Raw genomic sequence first — 19,123 nt, 5'->3', positions numbered from 1 at the left:
CAAAGAGTCTGCACAGGGGGACCCGTAAGTGCTGGGTATTGATAACTTCACTGGAGAACTGCCTCGGAATGTAAAGTGAGGCACGCCACTACTGCAAGACACTGTGTCAGTTATGCTTGTCAGTCACTCTGGCTCCACTGCCCATTAGGAAGAAGTTATGTAAGAGGTCTGGTGATTTTGGAAGGTTTTAATTGTCTTTGCTGCTGTACTTTAGAATTTAACGGAGCATAGTACTAGCTAACTAAGGTGGTTCTGTGCATGCTAGAAAATCATCCCTGTGTAGGGTTTTCTCAAGTGCTTGTGTGTGTGTGAACTTGTGTGTGTTTTGCAGCACAGTTGGAAGTGCTGCCTTGGCTTCTGTCCCATCCATGACTGTTCCCTCTTTGTGCCCACCCTGGCTTTCTATCCAAAGTTCCCTTTTAGCAACTAGATTTCGTCCTTTATACATCAGGCCAGTACTCTCAGCTCGTGCTGCGCACCTTCAACAAACACTGCTGTCATCAAAAGTGCTGAGGCTAACGAGAAAGGCTTGGAAGGAAACAGACTTCCACTGGAAGCATGCAAAAGGTATGCTCCCTGAGTTCACCATAAGCCATAACACAAAGCCCAAGTCTTGTGCAGCGTAACGTGTTTGAAAAAACAGGTGATATTGTGGCATTTCACTCTTAAGTCTGTAACAACGCTAAATAACAGAATGACACAGCAGTGCCTGGCACTGTCTGGTGGAGCAGGTGCCTGGCACAGTCTCAGCTTCAGGTTGCTGTTTAAGGAGGGTCTTTGCTGAATGAAAGGGGAAGGGGAGGGGTCTTCTTTTACAAAAACAGTACCACTCACTGAAGGAGAGGGTGGTACTGCTTTCTGTATGTAAATGGGGGTCTTGGGAGGATAAGATATCATGGATGGAATTTTTTGTACCCTGTCCTGAATGAATACTCTGAATTCAGTTAGGAAATGACCTTAAATCAACATCACTGGCCTCTCTTTGACCTGGGAATGAGCTTGCCAAAGGCATTTGAGTTCGTGCTTTAATCTTCAGGATGTACACACCAAAATACCATCTGTCTTTTTAGAAAAATCCTCGTTCATAGCACATAGGTCCCAAGCACTAGAGTCCCATTTTGTCTGCTTACAGGATGTGTGTAAAGAGGGAGTGATGGAGTTAAAAGTTAAGCCTGCAGCTGGCAGAGATCCTACCTTTCTGGGTGTGGATTTGGGGGTGTCACAAAAACACAGATGCCTTCTTGCAAAATCATCTCTGCTGATTGAAGCAGAGATGCAGGAGGCAGGTGGATTGATTGTCAGTTATTTTTTTGCCCTGCAAATGAAGAAAAACCATTAATTTTTAACTAGCTAAAGGTCTGATCCACATTTTTTGCTTTTATCTGGCCTGAAGGACATTACTAGTGCCATATTAGAAAGTAGCTGGTTGGGTTATTAAAACAGGAAAACAAACACCCTCATTTTTGAGACCATATTCTTTGTTGCTGCAGTAGATTATTCTCATTGATTAAAAGATAATGAGTCATTTAAATACTGTTAATATTCTTGCCCTAAAAGCTGGCAAGGCATCCAGAAACAGCACAAGTTATTTCTCCTTGTCCCTGCTGCTCTTCCGCTCCTTATTTTACAAATGAAAGAGAACAGAGACCTTAGCAGTCAGCCGGATCCTTCTGAACCTCACCTGCTTTTCTCTCGGGTGTTGGTCACTGTGATGTAGGCACATGTGAAGAAACAAAACCATTTTTTTCATCAGGGTGCATTACCTGAAGGGCTTTTTAAACGTAAGCTGTTGCTGCCAGAGTCACAGGATTAGGTGTGATTTCCCATTTGCTGGAATATACAGCAAATATGCTACCAGGCTCTCAGCTTTTTTTAGCTCACAAAAGCAAGGGAGTCCTTTGAAAGGTCCCCGGCTTACCCAATCATCGCTCTTTCCCTTGCATTGTACGGCATTATCATTCTCTGACAGTGTAAATCCTCACATATGCCTGCCTCCCTCTCCCCTTCAGTCACTGTCTCCCTCCCCCTGCCGAGCCCGCTGCCATCGGATCGGGGATGATATGTGATCTCCTGGAGACGAGCACACACACACACGAGTACCAGGCACCGCTGCTCAGCTAGGCAAAATGTCCTTCTCTTAGAAGTGGTGCTCATCACAGCTTTCAAATCCTTGACGATGTTGCCATGCTTTCCTTTCTGCCTTCTGCCTTTTTCTGTCTTTGTCTGCCTGCTCTTCTTACCCGGGGGTCATTTTTGTCCTGCTGTCTGTAGCTGTATGGACTACCACACCATAGACTGCCGGGACCAAGGACTCCCAAGTGTTCCTAATCCATTTCCATTGGATGTACGGAAACTTCTTATAGCCGATAACAACATTCAGGCGATACCAGCTGACTTCTTTATATTTTATGGAGATCTGGTCTATTTGGATTTCAGGAATAACTCCCTCACCTCTTTAGAAGAGGGCACTTTTAGCAGCTCTACCAAGCTGGTGTATTTAGACTTAAGCTACAATAATTTAACACAGCTTGATGCTGGGATATTCAAGTCAGCAGAAAAACTGATAAAACTGAGCCTTGGAAACAATAACCTGGTGGATGTGGATGAGGCTGCTTTTGAGAACCTGGAACAGCTCCAAGTGTTAGAACTGAATGACAACAACTTGCAAAGCCTCAACGTGGCAGCCCTGGAAGCGCTGCCCTCCCTGCGGACTATACGCTTAGAGGGCAACCCTTGGGTGTGTGACTGTGACTTTGCCAACCTTTTCAGCTGGATACAGGACAATGCATCCAAGCTCCAGAAAGGTAAAGCTCGGTGGCTCACAGCACAGTGTGCACGTTGCTTTGTGCGTGTCTCGGAGGGAAGGAGGGTTGTTGGTCAAACTGTCTGTGCGTCCTGCCTGCAGTGACCTGAACTGCCTTTTGGTCAAACTGTAATTGCATGCTTTCAGCAAAAGAGGCCATTAAAATGACGTTGGTTTCTTTTTAGCAGCAGGTCTTTCTCCCAGTTAAGAAATAAGCTTTAAAAAATAAGCCGTAATAATTTCAATTTATAGACTAAACCCACATAGGCAGTGAAGGAGCCTTTTCAAATCCATTGTGCCCAGAGCTGATTCTCTTCCAGACTTCGGTTTCTTTCTACAGTAAGCCCTTTGAGCAGCTAAATATTCTGTGCCAGCTCCTTAGGAAAGCTGATTTTCCTCACATTTTACCCATCAGCTACAAAGCTGCTCCAGAGGAGTTAAATCCCCAGTTAATGCAGCTGTGGTTGTCAGCCCTTTCCCAGAACTATTTTGTTGTGATATTCTGAAACTCTGTTCAATAGCTTGATTATGGTGTTTTTACTGAAATAGCACTTCTTCCAATATTAGGAATAAATTTAAATGGTTCTGGAACACCCCAAAATACAGGATATATAATTTGGTATTTGGGCCAGTAATTTTCAGAAGAGCATGGAAAAAGCAGACTGCCCCGTGTCCCTGGGAATCCAAGGTTTTGCTCCTCATTTCCCACCTGACCCCAAAGCCATCCTTAACCCAGCTTTAGTAGGAGATCTCCTCACAGTTCCTGCCTCCCAACAAGCCCTGGAGCATAAACTCCTGCCATTGAGCTGCCCAGCTGCCAGCAGCAGGGCAGCTGCTGGGAGCAGAAAAGCTTGTAAGAGCTGCCAAGGGTGTACAGGTGTACACGAAATCACTGGGGTCTGGGCTTTGTCCAAGGGATGACGTCCCTGCAGAAGATGGTGAGAAGTAAAAGGCTGGGGGAGAGTCTCAGGAGAATGGGCTGAGGTTGAATAAATGGTTGGTTGGCTTCAGATGCAAAAGGAGAAAAACACTACCCAGAAGTTTCAGAGGTCTTTTGTCTCCTCTCTTGATCATCAGTTTGCAATCACTTATTCAAGCTCTTCCTATGCTCATGACCTTGGCTGGCGTTTTTTATTATACTCATCTAGGTCACTTTAAATATTCTTAGCTGTGAATGATAATAATAGTAATAATAGTAATCAGTCATTTGAGGAAAAAGTGGTTTTTTTCCCTGTCTGCCTCAGTGAAATCTTTACCCTTTGTACACCAAACCTTGGCTGTTTCCCCACCTTGCCAGTGCTCTAGTGAAAGTTCAATCTGAGAAGTATTTGCCCATCTCTCCTGCTTGCTGCTCTCAGCCAAACACCAGCTCACTTCCCCATGAAAAGTTCATGGGGAAATAAAGTTCACTTCCATCTTTTCGTGAACTTTAAGCTCCTTCCCCTTTGTCCAGACTGAGTCTGCTCTGATAGAGCCTGTTCCAGCCCATCTCTCTTTCTTTTCTGTCCTGTCAGTGTTTTTAAGTTTATCTGAACTTCTTATGTCTGGCAATCTCAAGTACCTCAGCTTTTCCATATCGGTGTCAGTGTTCCCCAGCCTCTTGCAAGCTTACAGATGTTTTCTTACAGTATTTTAGCTCACTGAAAGTAACGGAAACTGTGTTTCAGTCAAACAACCAAAAAATAGTAATTTACCAGCCTGTCCGTACCTTTCGAAGTTTCAGTTTGGTTTGATTTGGGAAGACAAGGAGGAAAGAAGCAAATATTTAAATGGTTGCTTTTCAGAGCTGCCCTCCTGCCCATTGCCTGAGCAAATGCTCTGCTTTGCGTTTCCTCCCAGGTGCAGATCTACCGATTCCTTTGCAGCCAGCCTTGTCAGTGAGGCTTCAGAAGAGTGCGCAAACTCAGCCTTTTCCTTGCTCCTCGTGAGCTGCTGTCACAAACAATGCTGGCTGCCTCCTTTAATAGAGTAGTAAGACATTATTCCTGAAGGTGAGGGCAAAACTAATCCCCAAAAGAAAAGACCCTCTCGATGATATTTTAAAACAACATGGCCACAGCTCAGTGCCTTTCAAAACAACTTTTGGAAAGTCCGCGTAGAACTAGTTCTTAGGATTGGGATTTGATCGGGTTTCATACACAGTCTTCAGTTTTTAATGAAGTTGCGACATTTTACCAATTAGGAGCTAATCATGTCAGCATTATTTGTCTGCTTGTACTTGTCCAAAGCCCTGTTTGCGTGGCATTTCTGGTGGTATCACATCTTCCCTGGGAGGAGGGGGAAGAGCAACTCAAAGACCGAACATTCAGACTCGCTGGCTTCCTCATGGTACTGCTATCAGGTTGGAGGCGAGTATTCTTGCAGCAAACACATCAGGATAAGTAGGGCAGCAGGCATTGTCTGGGAACACTGCAAAAGAGAAATACAAGAACAAATTTTCAGGGTCCAAGAAAAGAACTTCCTTCTCTTGGTTGTATATTTGTCTCTTTTAATGCTGCAGAAGCTCTAGCATTTCCATTGCATGCTCTCTACGAATGGAAGACAGAAGGATGGCAAAAAGAGTTGGCTGGGGTGTTTCTTCTCTTGATTTTCTTTAAGAATAAGCTGTGATTTATGCTACAGAGCAGTTTTGTGACAGACTGATGTTCCCCAGCCTTTAAATGACAAACTTTGTGACCTGGATTTACTGAGAAGGGAAAGAATATGGAAGGGTGAATGACAGTAACTTGCATCAGAGATCCCCAGCGTGTTCACACAAAGAGCTGCAAAGAAGCTAAAGGCTCTGTACGCTGTCATGTGTGTCTTCTGCTGGATTGGGATGCTTCAGAAAGGACTAGAAAGGGAAAAGGTATGCCAAAGTGGAAAAGAAACACACTCCAACCATCCTGTGGATGAAGTAGGATCCAGGTGTGCAATTTGGATGTCAGCCCCTGGGGAGTCAGAACCAGTAGCAACAGAAGATAAATGGCTGGGAGAGATACACCAGCAGGCTTACGTGTAGGGACTTCATTTGGATTCTTCACTTCCAATGACACTTAAAATAGTTTAATGTGCCCTGTCTGCATGTCTGAGAGAAATCACCCAAGCTGGAACTGTTTACGAAGCCTAGCCACTGTTCCACCTTTTAATTTTAGCACTGTAGGAAAATGTCATGCTGGTCAAACCTGCCCTTGGTTTTTGCAAAAGAAATACCAGCTTGCTTTAAAAATTGGAGTTTTGTCAATCAGTACGGAAATCTCAATAACTGATCCTGAAACTCTCTACCTCTGCAATTAAGGCCTCTGGAGAACTCAGTGATCTGAACAAAAGGCATACTTCAGCTCATTAGCTTTGCAAAAGCCAGGTCTGTTTTCTTTCTGGCATGCTACCAGAAAAAGCTTGTGAAGTTACAACTGCTGCTGAGCTGCCTGACTAGCTGACTGGAAAGCCTCATTCCAGCTGTGCTGCCTCTGCAAATCTAGCTTGTCGCTGCACACAAGCAGCTGGGATTTGAATCATTTTACAGATCCCAGCATTTATGCATCCAACCTAAATTTCGAACTAAAGCATTGATTGGCAATAAGGAACTACTCTCACACGCCAAATTTGCAGGCAGACTTAATGAAGAAACTGCCCTAAAAGTTTTGCAACAAAACGTGGCGTTCTACCTGCTTTAAAAAAATAGGAAAGCAAATACAGTTTTCTATTTGTAAGACAGATACCAGTAATGGAGTTTTCATCTTACTTGAAAACCAAACAACATTTTTACCCTCTGATTTGGTTAATAATGGATTAAAGAAACAAAAGAGTGTGCATAATGCAGTGTAGAGGAAGGAACTGTGAAGGTCAGTGAAATGGTGCTAAGTGGAGAACACGTAACCGTTGTTTTTTGCCATGAGAAGACACAGAGCGTTCGCTGTGGGTCACAATGAGACAGTTAAGTTTGAAAACTTAGAAATATTTTCTGAGGAAGGGTGAGTTTGATTTTACAGGCATTTGATAAGCCTGAGTGGCAGCATGATGGTTGATGATGCACATTAAAAGCTTCCCAGTAGGAGGAGTATGGAGATTAAGAATACTGGGTAATCTTTTTTGGAAATAGAAAAGCTTCTGTAAGATCTCTGTCCCTCTAAAGACAGTTGTCCTTTCAAGGAAGGTTTTATTGCATGTTGGGGCAAACAAATTCTCAGAACAAAGAATATCTTGAAAAAAACAGAAGTCTAACTTGGTCTTGAATGTGTTATTCAAAGAATTCAAGGAAATTACCTATCTGAGGTGTGTGCTACTATGTTCTAGTCTCTACTTGCATGTATTTGTTCCATAGAATCCTAATTTCTGATTATGGAAGGGCTTTCTTCTACTTTCAAACTTTGTGCACTTTTCCTTTCCTGCCTTGTCTCTTAACCTCATTTTTCCAATAATACTGTTTGAAACTCTGGGCTCATCCAGCAGAAGGTTGTGGGCGTCCATTACCTGCAGAACTGAGTTTCGGAAATGCTGCCATTCACGCGCTTAAGTACAGCAAGTTTTGATGGAATAAGTTTTTGGTGAAAGGTGCTGTTTAGAGTGCACGACACTACAAAAGAAAATCCTCAAATCCTTCTGAGCATCTCATCTCAAAGGTAGTAGACTCAGCTAAAATGCACACAGGAAAAGCAAATGCAGGGGGTCTGCAGTCGACATATTAGAGTGCTTTGTAGAAATCTGCTGCTGATTTTTTACTTTCTGTGAACATGCTTTGGGCAGCTGTGCCTTGTTTGCTAATGACTAATGCATTTTTAACGACTTTTAATTAGTGCTTAATTATTCCTTGGTGTGACAGAGTGTCTCCTTTCCATCATCTGGGACTGTGTTTTCCTCCACATTTAATCAATTGTTGCTCCACTTTGGAAAGTTTTGTGCACAAGATTACAGATCCTTAAGAGACCCAGAGCATTCTTAGAGCGCCAGCGTTGGTACGGGTTTTATTTAGCTACTTCCAGGACTTCTGTAGCTGGTACCTCCCCACTACGGAGGGATAGTTAAACCGTGGTAAAGTGCTGTGGTTCCGTGTAAAGACCATCCATGCAAAGAATAGGAGGGAAGGATGGTAGTGAGAGGAGAGGCAGGAAAAAAGCTAAGAGCAGGGGACAGTGAGACGGTAAGCAGCCTTCTGGAGCTGGATACCCAAACTGAATTCAATACAAGAAGCAGTAGTTAGGAGATTCAGAAGTGAATCAGTGCAATGAGAATGGAATTGGTTTTGTAAGCCTGTTTGGAAAGGCTGGGCCACGAGCTGATCATCTCTTGGTTCTCCATGTCCTTTTATAATCCCATTCCAATCCAAGATATACTACTAAATAAATTTATTCTGCAAATAAAACAAATAACATCATGCTTCTGTAGTCCAGGCCCTTACAGTAGCCCTTAGGGGCTCACTGAGAATGGTAAACATTGTCTTCAAAACATAGCATCATAATTATAGGTGACTACAAGCTTCATATAACCTTCTAACCTAACGAAAAGCTGGTAAAACGACTCAGCTTTTTGTAAGTCCTCCTGACTTACCGTTCTTTATCAGTACCTATGTTCATCTGCTATGTAGACAAGGCTGCCTTAATTTTGTGTGCTAATATAGAACCAGAGCAAGCTTCTGCTAACCAGGACAGACTGTTCTGTCCATTACAGCTCGGTTCTTCCCAGGATATCATGCACATGCTAGCACATCACTAGTACAGAACATAATATCCAGTTTTTGGAAAGGAATTAAAAGCCCCAAGAATGCCCATTCAGCAGCTTTTATTCTCTTCATGCAGAAACTCCAAAGGGAAATAAGATTACCTAACAAGTGCAACAGATCTGTTTCTATATATACGTATATATATAAAAATACATAAGGCGATATCCAAGTCATTTTCAGTAAAATGATCTGGCTGCCACTGCCTTTTCGCTGTTTCTTCCACCCTGAGGTTTTTTGGAGTACTTCCATCTTTCGGGATTTGAAGATGTGAGGACAGTTTGCAGTGTGGCACCTAATGTTAAACTTGACAGTTTGCTTCAATGGCTAAATATAAAGTACCTTCTGATGTTAAACTAGGAGACTCTAGGGCATTTGGGCATTAAAAAAAAATATTTAGGGGTCTAAATATAGGTTTCAGGTTTTTTTAAGCCTTACTTTTCTGATAGCTTGAGGCTAATTTTAATGAAACTCCATATCTCTTCAGAAGCAAGGCCTCTCTCACTGCTTATTAATAGATCTAATACATTAGTGATGATGTTTAAGTAGACTAAAGAGAACTATAGCTGGAGGGAAAATACCATACAGGAAATAAAACACCACACTTAAACATTTCAAGTCAGTGTAAACTACATTCAGTGCCATGGGAGAACAGCTGAATTCCAGCCAAAAAGGCAAATATCAATTTTATTTTTCCTAAAATATTTGAATAGCATATTATAGTGCTCTTCCAGTTATTGTAATGAACACATTGACATTAAACACACTTACGTTTATGGCTTGTTTTATACATTGCTCTGCATGTAGTCCTGTACATATCAGTGCATGTATGAGTGGGCATTGTTGTAATCTCATACTAGTGTGCATTGCCATACATTGTTAGATTATACATGATTATATATATGTTTCTTAAATAGTTGTATTATGTGAAGTCTACAAATACCCAATAGAATTGGGGTTTCCCTTTCTTTTTCTTTTTTTAAACTCAGCCTCCAAAATAGAGCAAGATTTCCAAGCTACAGAGGGTTAACAGGCAAACACCAGAATACTGAAGTAATAATGAATTTCGGAAGTTGTCCAATAAAAGGTACAGTTAGCATAGGTATTAAGAAATCATGACACAAGGAGTCCTTCAAATAGCCAGGTCGACCTGTGTAAGTGATACGTGCTGCTGCTTGTCTTTAGCCAGTGGAATATTAAACAAAGGCACAACTCACAATGCAGTCAAAATATCAGGCAAACAAAAGAGCAAACAAAACAAAGCAAAACGAGACAAAATCCCATGCTTCTCCCTTTAAAAAACTTGACACTCCCCACATAACTTAGATATCTGTTCCTCTGGGAACAGACCCATATTTCAAGTCATTTTTTCAGTATTTAGAGACCAGCCTCTGCAGAATCTAGCACCTGGCCCTTGACTAGGACTTCAAAGCATTCCCAGTTTAAAAGCAAACAATTCATTACAGCTCGGCAGCGTAGTACATCTGCTTCTTCAGAGGACATAGCAGAAAGTAAGAGCGCATGACATTGTCCTTGAGACAGCTGGAGTTTTTACAGATAATGTGATGGCCCTGACCAAAATAACAAGCTGTATATTTATAACGTGCTCACACTTGTTATTTCACTTACAGATTTGTTTTGTATGAAGAAGCAACTCTTTGAACGTGTTGTGGGAGCAATGAGATATATATAACTATCATCAAAGGTTTTCTTGCTGCAATAAATATTGAACCTCCTCGTGATACCCTTTACAAGAAGCCTAACGGATTTTTTAAAAGAATAAATTAAACAGGTTGTACCGAATTAGAAGTGTATCTATATAACAGAAAGTGATACGATTCAAGTGGTCAAAACGTGTGAAAGCAGACCCCTAAGGTTAAATGGCACTGTCCTCCTCTGCAAGGCTTGTGTAGAGGGTGCTCATGTAGAGGGTGCGTGATAACCTGGGATTACTTTCTGCCTAAGCAAAGAACAAAACTGGCCATGTTGCTAGGCACGAATGTAATAGGAGAGGTGGAGCACATAACATCAGTGCTCCACACTCTGGATGCCCATTTCTTAAGGCCAACCTACTGTTATGTAAAACAAAGAAAGTTCCATTCTGCTCTGGAAGGAAGCGGCTGAAATGGCATTGTTTGTGTGTGGTCCTAGGCAGACGTGCCCCTGACCTTCACATTGTGCTGTTCTCAGGTAAGCAATTGGAAGCTCTGGTCTAATACTGGCTGCATTAGTTTGGGAGGAGAAATTCCTTTGTCACTAGAAATAAAGCTGCTAAGCTACTGTTACAAATAGGGGCCCTTCCAAATAGGGCCCCGTTACAAATAGGGGCCCTTCCAAAGTCCTCCAAATTGTATTTGGAATCAAAAGAAAAGGTTCTGTTAACTCTATTGGGTTTTGCAGTAGTGTCACAATACAGCAAAAAATGCCCCCAAAAGAAACAAAAAACCAAAGCAACATTCACTGAGCAGGATGGAATAATAAATGTTCCTCTCTCCCTCAGTCACTGCCATGCTTCCACTGCACTCTGCAGTTGTTCTAGGTTTCCAGTATAGTTTCCAGTATGATTTTAGCAGACTGCCTTGTGCGTGGATAGAAGTCAGCTCATTCACGTCTTGTTGGGCAAATGGTGCGTACGCAGGGTGGGTGAAGCATTAGCTGGGAGCTAGCAAGGCCTCTCCACCGGCCCCTGATTTATGATGTTGTGTTTTGCCTATTGACATCTACTGTTTTCAATGACTAAGAATTCTGCAAAAAAACCTGAGGCTAAGCTAGCACCTTGGAGTGTTAAAAAATAAAGCAAGTAGAAAATTCCTATCGTATCTATTTGGTTTGAGAACATGACCTAGATTTCAGTACCCATTGCTACATGGAGAGAGAAGAGCTTTTTTATATCTCTCCATTGTATAATCAGACTCAAAATCATTACAGTACACTGATTCTCCTAGCAAGAACTATCCTCTAAGTGACTTGGTACGTTGGCGATTCTTTTCGGTTTGTATTCTGTGTGCTGTGATGTTAGGTGAAAGCATCGGGGAAGAGGAATAGAGCTCAGAGCCTACAGGTTCCATTTAGGTCTGTGGCAAAACTGCTGCTGGAAACGCTGCTGAACAATTGGGCTCCTTTCCCTCTAGGATGAGCAGATGCTACAACAACAGCAAGTTATTTCTAGAGGCAAGGGCTGCAGTAAGTAGAGAACGCTAGTTGTTTTTGTTTGGTTGGTTTTGTGTGTGTGTTTTTTTTTTCTTTCCCCCCCTCTCTCTTTGTAATATATTGTTCTTCTGCTTTCCTTGTGGAAGCTTAGATTTGCTACTCCAGCTCTTCAAGGCCACTGCAGCACAGAGATAATTTGAGAAGCTGGCAGATGAGGACAGCAGAGAATTTCTTTCACAAAGTAGAATTGTTTATGGTCACCTGTGCAATCTTTCTTTAGACACGCTGAGGACACAGCTCAGCTGGTATGAAAAGCAGTGCTGATAAGAACTCAGCAGGTATTAATGGTTTGTTTTACAGAAACAAGGTTTATATATATATTTTTGTTTTGTTTTGTTTTGTTTTTTGTGCTTGCTACAAGTGAAATGGAATTTTAGATGGCATATTCACTCGGACTAGACTTTTCAGCCAAAATATTGCTATGATCTTTTCCTACTAGCAAGGAACTCCTCTTCAAACCATTTTTCAATAGGTTACACTCATTTTCTTGCTGTTCCTGTGCAATAGCAGTAACTGCTTTGATTACCCACTGTAATTTATTGAAAACCATTTCCTTTTTTAAAAGCTGACTGGAAAGACACAGGTCTTGGAGTCAAAGGCTACGGCTTTTCTCTTCTCCCTTATTTCTTACGGCTTTGAATAGGAAAGGTATCCGTTTGTGTCCTCTTTTGTTTGTCACTCTGGCTCTTCCCCTGGAGTTGCTGTTCTCAAGTCTAGATGAAAAGAAAATACGGACTCAGTGCCAACAGCTCTAACTTCTGGTTTGTACAAAGAGCTCTATCACAAGCTACAGAGTGCAGGAGTGTGTGCTTCCTCTCGCCATCTGTGCAGTCACAGGCACACTCCAGTGCTCCACCGTGTCAGCCTGTGCACAAGGCATGGTGTGTGTGAATACTGCAGGTTCCAGAATTCCAAAAGGCTCCGAGAGTGTTTGAAACCGGGTGGCTCCTCTCCCTTCCAGGCCAGTTCCACACACAAGAGGTTTCAGAGGTCTGCAGAGCAAGTTGCCTCGCCATCTGCCATGCAGCAGCAGTGTGCTCCAGGCTCAGGGAAAAAATGTCGCATGTATTCAGGTGGCAGTTTGCCTAGAGGAAGCCATTCAGCCTTGGGCATGCTGACTGTTGTCCTGTTCTGCTGGCAGCTTTCATTAGGTTGTGGGTGAGAAAAGAAGGAAAGCAACAGAACTTTAGGCAGATAAGGCAGATACATGATGGCTTTTAGGGATCAAAATTTCATACAATTATCGATACCGGGTCAAATAAGTCAGGGTGATGCATCGAATGGATCCCCAGCTGACCTGGCTAAAACTCCCTCTCGAATTAACGTAACAGCTAGGCTGGATCCAGGTAACGAGTCAGATTTGCACCACGAGCGCTAAGAGCCTGGCTTTTGTAATAGAACGTAATGCACCATAGCAATTCAAGCACAAGAAAAAATGGAATTCGTAAAAGCAGAGGAAGCCTTATCCCACATCCTCTGTGACACAATGTGGAGCTGTGCAATGGAAACACCGTGTGCAGTGAGTGCACACAGCAGAAACTGGGATCCCATTTTGTGATCATCAGCACACAGTAAGTGTGTGTGTGTCAGGGAAACCAGCAGCAGCGCTCATGTCATTAATGCGCACTGCTTGTACTTCCCCTTTACATTCATATACTCAGCAGCAAGGTAAAAGCTATCTCGCTAACAGTGATCCAGACTTCATTCGCTTCACTATTTGCTCCATTCCAGCCCACTAATATACTCTCCTTATTTTCCCCAGTGTGAATGAAGAGAGAATTGGAGCTATGCCTTTACTGCCCACTACCAAATTATATTCTCACCATTGTTTCAATTTTGATTTTTTTTTTTACTTTTACTACAAAGAAGCCACCTGTAGGCATTCTTCATGGAGGAATAATATCTGTTAGTCTGTGTGTCTTGTAAAGGTGTTGGGGAGAAAAGGTTGAAATCAGGTCAGAGTCAAACAAGCATCCTTTAAAACTAAGATATATATTTTTTTTGACCAGAAGAAAAAGACAACTGTAGTTTTGTGCATGGAAAAAAAAATAGTGTAGAAGGCACCAAGGTGTGGAAGGAAACTCAGCGTCCCTTTTATCCTTTTTTGGAGTCAGAATTTGTGTTCAGAAATCAGTAGGGAAATGCTTCTGAGTCTCCGGGCATACTGGGTTCAACATTCACACTTTTAAATCCTCAAAATCACAGCCCCAGGTCATACCTCTTGGAAGAGTAAGGGTGCAAATAGCTTTATCTCTTGAGGGAGCACTCAGGGGGGTCTATGTAATGGCTTTTAGATAGTGTCAGATTTTGTTCAATATTTTCCTGAATTTCATACAAATTCATAAACCTGGAATTAACCCTTAAAGTTTTTCTTCAGGCATTCAGTATCTGTCCAGGGCAACAGAAGGATTCATCGATATTCCTCTGATTTGTTTCCCTCTCCTCTTCTTTGCAGGTCTCCATGAAATCCAGTGTTCCCTGCCTGTAGAAAATAGAAGAATCTTTCTGAATGAATTATCTGAGGTCAGCTTTAGTGAATGCAAATTTAGTTTGTCATTGACGGACCTTTTTATCATCATCTTCTCTGGAGTCGCAGTCTCCATTGCTGCAATTCTATCAAGCTTCTTCCTAGCAACTATAGTACACTGCTTCCAAAGATGTGCTCCCAGTAAAGATGACGATGATGATGAAGACGACAGTGAGGACTGAACTTAGTCTATATGCTTAAATCTCCTTGGTGTGTAAGTTACTAGATCATCAGCCAATGTCTAGGAAGAAAACTAGACTAAAAGCTTGAAGTGTAAATTAGATGAAGTCCATGTTTAAGGTTGCATTCTGATTTTGTGAAGGTCAAAGGAAGGAACTGCCGTTTGCATCTGAGGCTGTTAGCTTTACTTGCATATGTATCCTGATGCAATGAGATCGGTTTAATTTCTATGAACCTTAATCAAACAGTGCATTTCAATTTGAAGGCTGGAAGAAAAGGGAAGAAAGGGGGAAAAAAATAGTGTTTTAAAAAGACTAACAGCTTCCACATTGTCCATCCGGTCTGAGGCAGATTCCTGCAAGCACTTAATAGCTTGTTTTAACTGCACTTTGAAAAGAACTGACCAAATGGGGGCATTGCAGCTGGAAATATGGAAGCAAATTAAAACTGTCTTTCCTAGAGCTAAGCAGTGGGAGATTCTAATAAGCTCACACAATTTTCCAAGTAACAAAATGCAATTAAAATGATTCCTAGAACTGTAGAAAGCATAGGAAGGTTGGCATTTTCTCTCTATAATTGTTCTTTCTAAACAGTCATTCTTCTTTTAATGACACAGTGCAGGCGTCATTGAGCCAAAAACTTCTTCACTATAGGTGAAATATGGTTCTAGATCTGAGTTATCCAATGCAGCTGCCTGGCACCTCTTTGATTATGGCACCAATACTAACTACGAGATTCTTTTGCAGTTTTAGACACATTGAAGTAAAGGAATTCCCATCCCTGTAATGCTAGGCCCAAGGAAGTGTTGCAGTATTCAGTCTGTTTAGTTATTTTAAAGCACTAAGGGCTATATTCTGCTCCTGATTATACTAGAGTAACACAACTGAAGTGAACACCGTGATCCAAACTGGCAACTGTATAAACAAGAGTGGAATCTGGCCCAGGATATTTCTGACTATTATAGATTTGTCAAAACTTGAGCTCTTCTATATAACAGTAGATATTTTTGTTAAAATGAAAAGAGACATTTATTACAAGTGATTTTTGGAATAGTGCCGGACAGCTTTTTAGGATAAGTATATTTTTAAAATATTTGTAATGGAAATATTTTTTTAAAGCTCTGCGTATTTGAAGTATTATCTAGAAGAGCCGTGAGGGCTTACTTACACTAGGAAATAACATAGTGATAACAACCTACGGACTGTATGCTATTATAAAAAAATAGAACTGATAAAAAGTAGCATCTATTTAACTACTGTAAATGCTATCATTTCTTAAAAAACATTCTGGTTATAATATTGCCTTGCTCAGTTAACATGAATGGACTTCATGGACAGTTGGTTCCAAATCTCTTGTATCTGTCACGCTGGTTGTTCAGGCAGACCGGAGGGAATACACTGTGTGCTGAGGGGCACTGTGGTCCAGTAGGTGGGGTACGGGATTAGGACTCAGGACACCTGGGTATTGTCCCTGTCTAACAGCGACCAGCTCGAAGACTTCAGCAGATCGCTTTTTCTGTCTGTGCCTCCATTTTCCCACCTATGAAATGAAGATCATAATAATTATTTATCTTTCTTTTTTTTTTTTAAGTGCTTTGAGATACACAAGGGGGAGGGAGGCACTGTACGGGGGCTCTGTGTAATGGTTATGTATGTAAGGCTGATGCAGAAGTTACAAGACAGATCTCATGGGATCTCACATCAGCACGACTTAGCCGTGGAGTCATGACACCAATGGAGTTACCCCACTGGCCAACACAACCGGAACGGAGTTTGCACCATGCTGAGGTTAAAACCAGCACAAGAGTGTTTACTTCTGTTAGCTCTACAGCTTATTCAATGTCACTTAATGCTACCATTGTTAGGATTATTATTTCTAAAAACACACTGGAACAGAATTAAGTGGGACAGCAAGAGGATATTCTGTATCAATACTGTCTTATGTTATTCTTTCAAGAGAAATGAAATGACATGACTTTCACTGTGTAGTGCCATGTTTAAAAATAACACAATTATATTTATAATTTCATCATGGGCTTTCGTGTTCATTTGTACATAAAAACAGTAAAAGAGGGGTTTTGCAGCGTGGTTGGAAATATACAACTTGTTGCCTGGTGCAGTTCATGCAGTACGCTCCCTTTGCAACAAATATGGATATGTTACCAACAGTTTTATATTTGGAGCTGTGCAAATGGTTCAGTGGTGGAATAAGAAACTGGGTCACACCTTTTTGTCGGCAAGTTTTATTACAGGCTCCAAGCTTGAATCCAATTGGTAAAATGATCTGTCCTACCAAACTTCCCAGTGAGATGTCAGTGAATGTTTCAGCAAATTTCTACCCATCCTTTAGTCACAAATTTATGGTGTGTTTTTTTTTTTTTTTCATTAGCCTGTAAGGTTGACTAATTTTGCAGAGGTCTTATCTCTAACTCAACTATTTTGACTGGGTTCTGCTCTTACTTGCAGGTTCATCCTACCATGATGCCTCAAAATGAAGATCTAGATTTGTGTAGAGTTTTTAGCATTTTGTTCAACCCAGCATAAAGCCCTGAAAGCACTGATTTTAGTTGGATCTTAGCAACCCCCAGAACAGCAAGGAACAGACCAAGCTGTCACCCACATAATCCAGTGCAAACTGAAGAGCAAGGCTTAGGAAAGCTTTATTTATGAAGCTGCCATTCTGGACACTCCATCACATCAAAGCAATTTTGCAAAGTATGTTTTTTTTTTTTTTTTTTCCAGATAAGAAGTTCTAATGATATTTTCCCTACTAAGTAATGTGTAATTCATAAGTATTGAACTCATCCAGTTAGCAATATTTATTTCTAGGCATCAGCTGTAACCTACTATTGATTTTCCATATTTCTAATTGCTAGTAAATGAGACAGAACTTGGATTTAGTTCCTATTGGGATTGTCATTTTATGTTATTTTATGTAATGTTCAGAGCAAAACATTCCCATGCTGGATGCTTCCTTGCAAAACTTTAAAAGTAAATTTCACCATGAATAGAACTCTTGAAAAAGTAGCCTGAAGGTTGCGTTATTATTGCAATCTGACCTCCACAAAGGTGGTAGCATGGAGGTAATCCCATCTCCAGCTTTGTGGACATGAGAAGTCTTCCCGTGAAGGGATCCTTCTGTGGATGGGATCCAGTGAGTAAGTAATCTACTCCGACTGCAGTAACTTGCATTAAGATGAGTGAAGTTGCACTTGTCAAGTGTTAAAGCTGAATTTAGCTTCCCGTGCAGTGCATTGCTAGCTCAGGAAACACGGTGCGTTGTTATAAACGTGCAATAGCAACTTAGTCTTCCTTGCCAGTCTGCCTTCTAAAATGGCTTAATTTTTGTGTTGGTATCTGCCACCGTCAGAAGTGAGCAGACATTCTACCTGCTTCAAGGAGAAGGAAAGATACTATGCATGACCCAAATAAAATGTTGCTGGCTCAGAGAGCCAGGAAGCAGCTGTCACATTGCCTGCAGATATGTCTCCTTGATGAAATGCTGGATCTTGGGATGCGTGAGAATCCAAGAAATGTGCAAGAAAGCAAATCTGCATAATGTAATTGAGATACAGACTGACTTTCTAGAAGCATGCACATTGGTTTAAGGAAATGTCTAATCCACAGAATATTAAAATAAAGATCACCTGAAGCGACTGTCCAAACCTAGCATTTCATCCTCAGTCAGCCAGGATCTTTCTGAGGCAGCTTCATCCCTGCTGTGATTCTCACTCAGATATGAATATTAATGGGTCCATTTTTGGAGCAGCATAAAAATACATTGGGAAAATACCTCGAAGGGATGGTTCTGGAAGCTCGTAAAGAGGAGCATATTGCTTGTCTCCCTCAGATTCATACGGCAGGGTGAGCCACTGTACACTGACAGCTAAAATTTAGCCCAGCATACTTAGAGGTAACCAAAAATGCTCGTCTTTTGGCTGTGCGAAGCACCGTGTGTGCAATCACCTACCAATGTGGATAGGATTGCGCACGCTTGTCCGATATTGAGATGGTGTGTGTGTATCACAATACTAGAGCTTGCTGTAACTATCACCCCTGTAGACAGCCTCAGTGGATCAGCTGAAGCCTGATGGGGATGCTGAGCCTGAGACAGTCCTTCATCCCTAGCGGAGGTCCCTCTGTACTGGCTTTCAAACCCATGGGAGCAGCTCTGTGCAGGACCTTTTACTGATTCAGCATGTGCTACCTGCCTACTGCGTGAGTAAATGAATTTAGTTTCCAAGGGTGCTAGCTGGCATGCTCCTGACTTAAGTCTGTGTCCCCCAGAATAAAGGAGCAGGGTTTGGGATAGTTTCTGAATCCCATCATTCTTGAATGTACAGTGTTACTGTTTGTGGTGTAACCTGTTTTTACTGACCTCTAGTGACAACCGAGATGCTTTACTGCGGAGGTAAGTCGTGATTCGTTGTGGTGAGGGTGTCATTGAAATCCTAAAACCTCGCATACATTTTCCATAAAGAAACCAGAAATACACAGTAAGAAATTAAATTTCTTGGTGTAGAGTAGGATCTGCCATTTCATTTCATGTCCCACCTGTTAATGTTGGAGCAATGCAACCATGTCATAGAATTCCAGAAAATAACTACAGAAGAACCTCAAATACATCATCTAGCATCACCTAGTGATAAGTTAAGCTTCGTAATAAAAATACTTTAAATTATGATGCATCTCTCCAGTTCCCATCAGCT

At 41.6% G+C, this 19,123-nt stretch overlaps 1 protein-coding gene across 4 annotated transcripts in view; it reads left to right on the top strand.

The window, feature by feature from the left end:
* Positions 1-18,465, top strand: part of LRRC38 (leucine rich repeat containing 38) — a 57,735-nt gene extending 39,270 nt beyond the window's left edge. The window contains exons 1-3 of one of the 4 annotated variants that reach the window (XM_035344574.1): positions 1,831-2,804; positions 14,164-14,231; positions 16,881-18,465. In XM_035344574.1, coding sequence (XP_035200465.1) covers positions 2,177-2,804; positions 14,164-14,231; positions 16,881-16,958 — 774 coding nt within the window. In that variant the 5' untranslated portion in view covers positions 1,831-2,176 and the 3' untranslated portion in view covers positions 16,959-18,465. Of the gene's footprint in view, positions 1-1,830; positions 2,805-4,277; positions 4,281-14,163; positions 16,445-16,880 lie in introns of those variants that run through there. The other 3 variants (XR_004755685.1, XM_035344573.1, XR_004755684.1) reach the window with 3 other exon arrangements.
* Positions 18,466-19,123: the final 658 nt, after the last annotated feature.

This window comes from Oxyura jamaicensis, chromosome 21 (assembly GCF_011077185.1).
Source record: "Oxyura jamaicensis isolate SHBP4307 breed ruddy duck chromosome 21, BPBGC_Ojam_1.0, whole genome shotgun sequence".
NCBI classification, from domain to species: domain Eukaryota; kingdom Metazoa; phylum Chordata; class Aves; order Anseriformes; family Anatidae; genus Oxyura; species Oxyura jamaicensis.
Note: the sequence above shows the minus strand (reverse complement) of the source record. Positions and strands in the feature narration are given on the sequence as shown.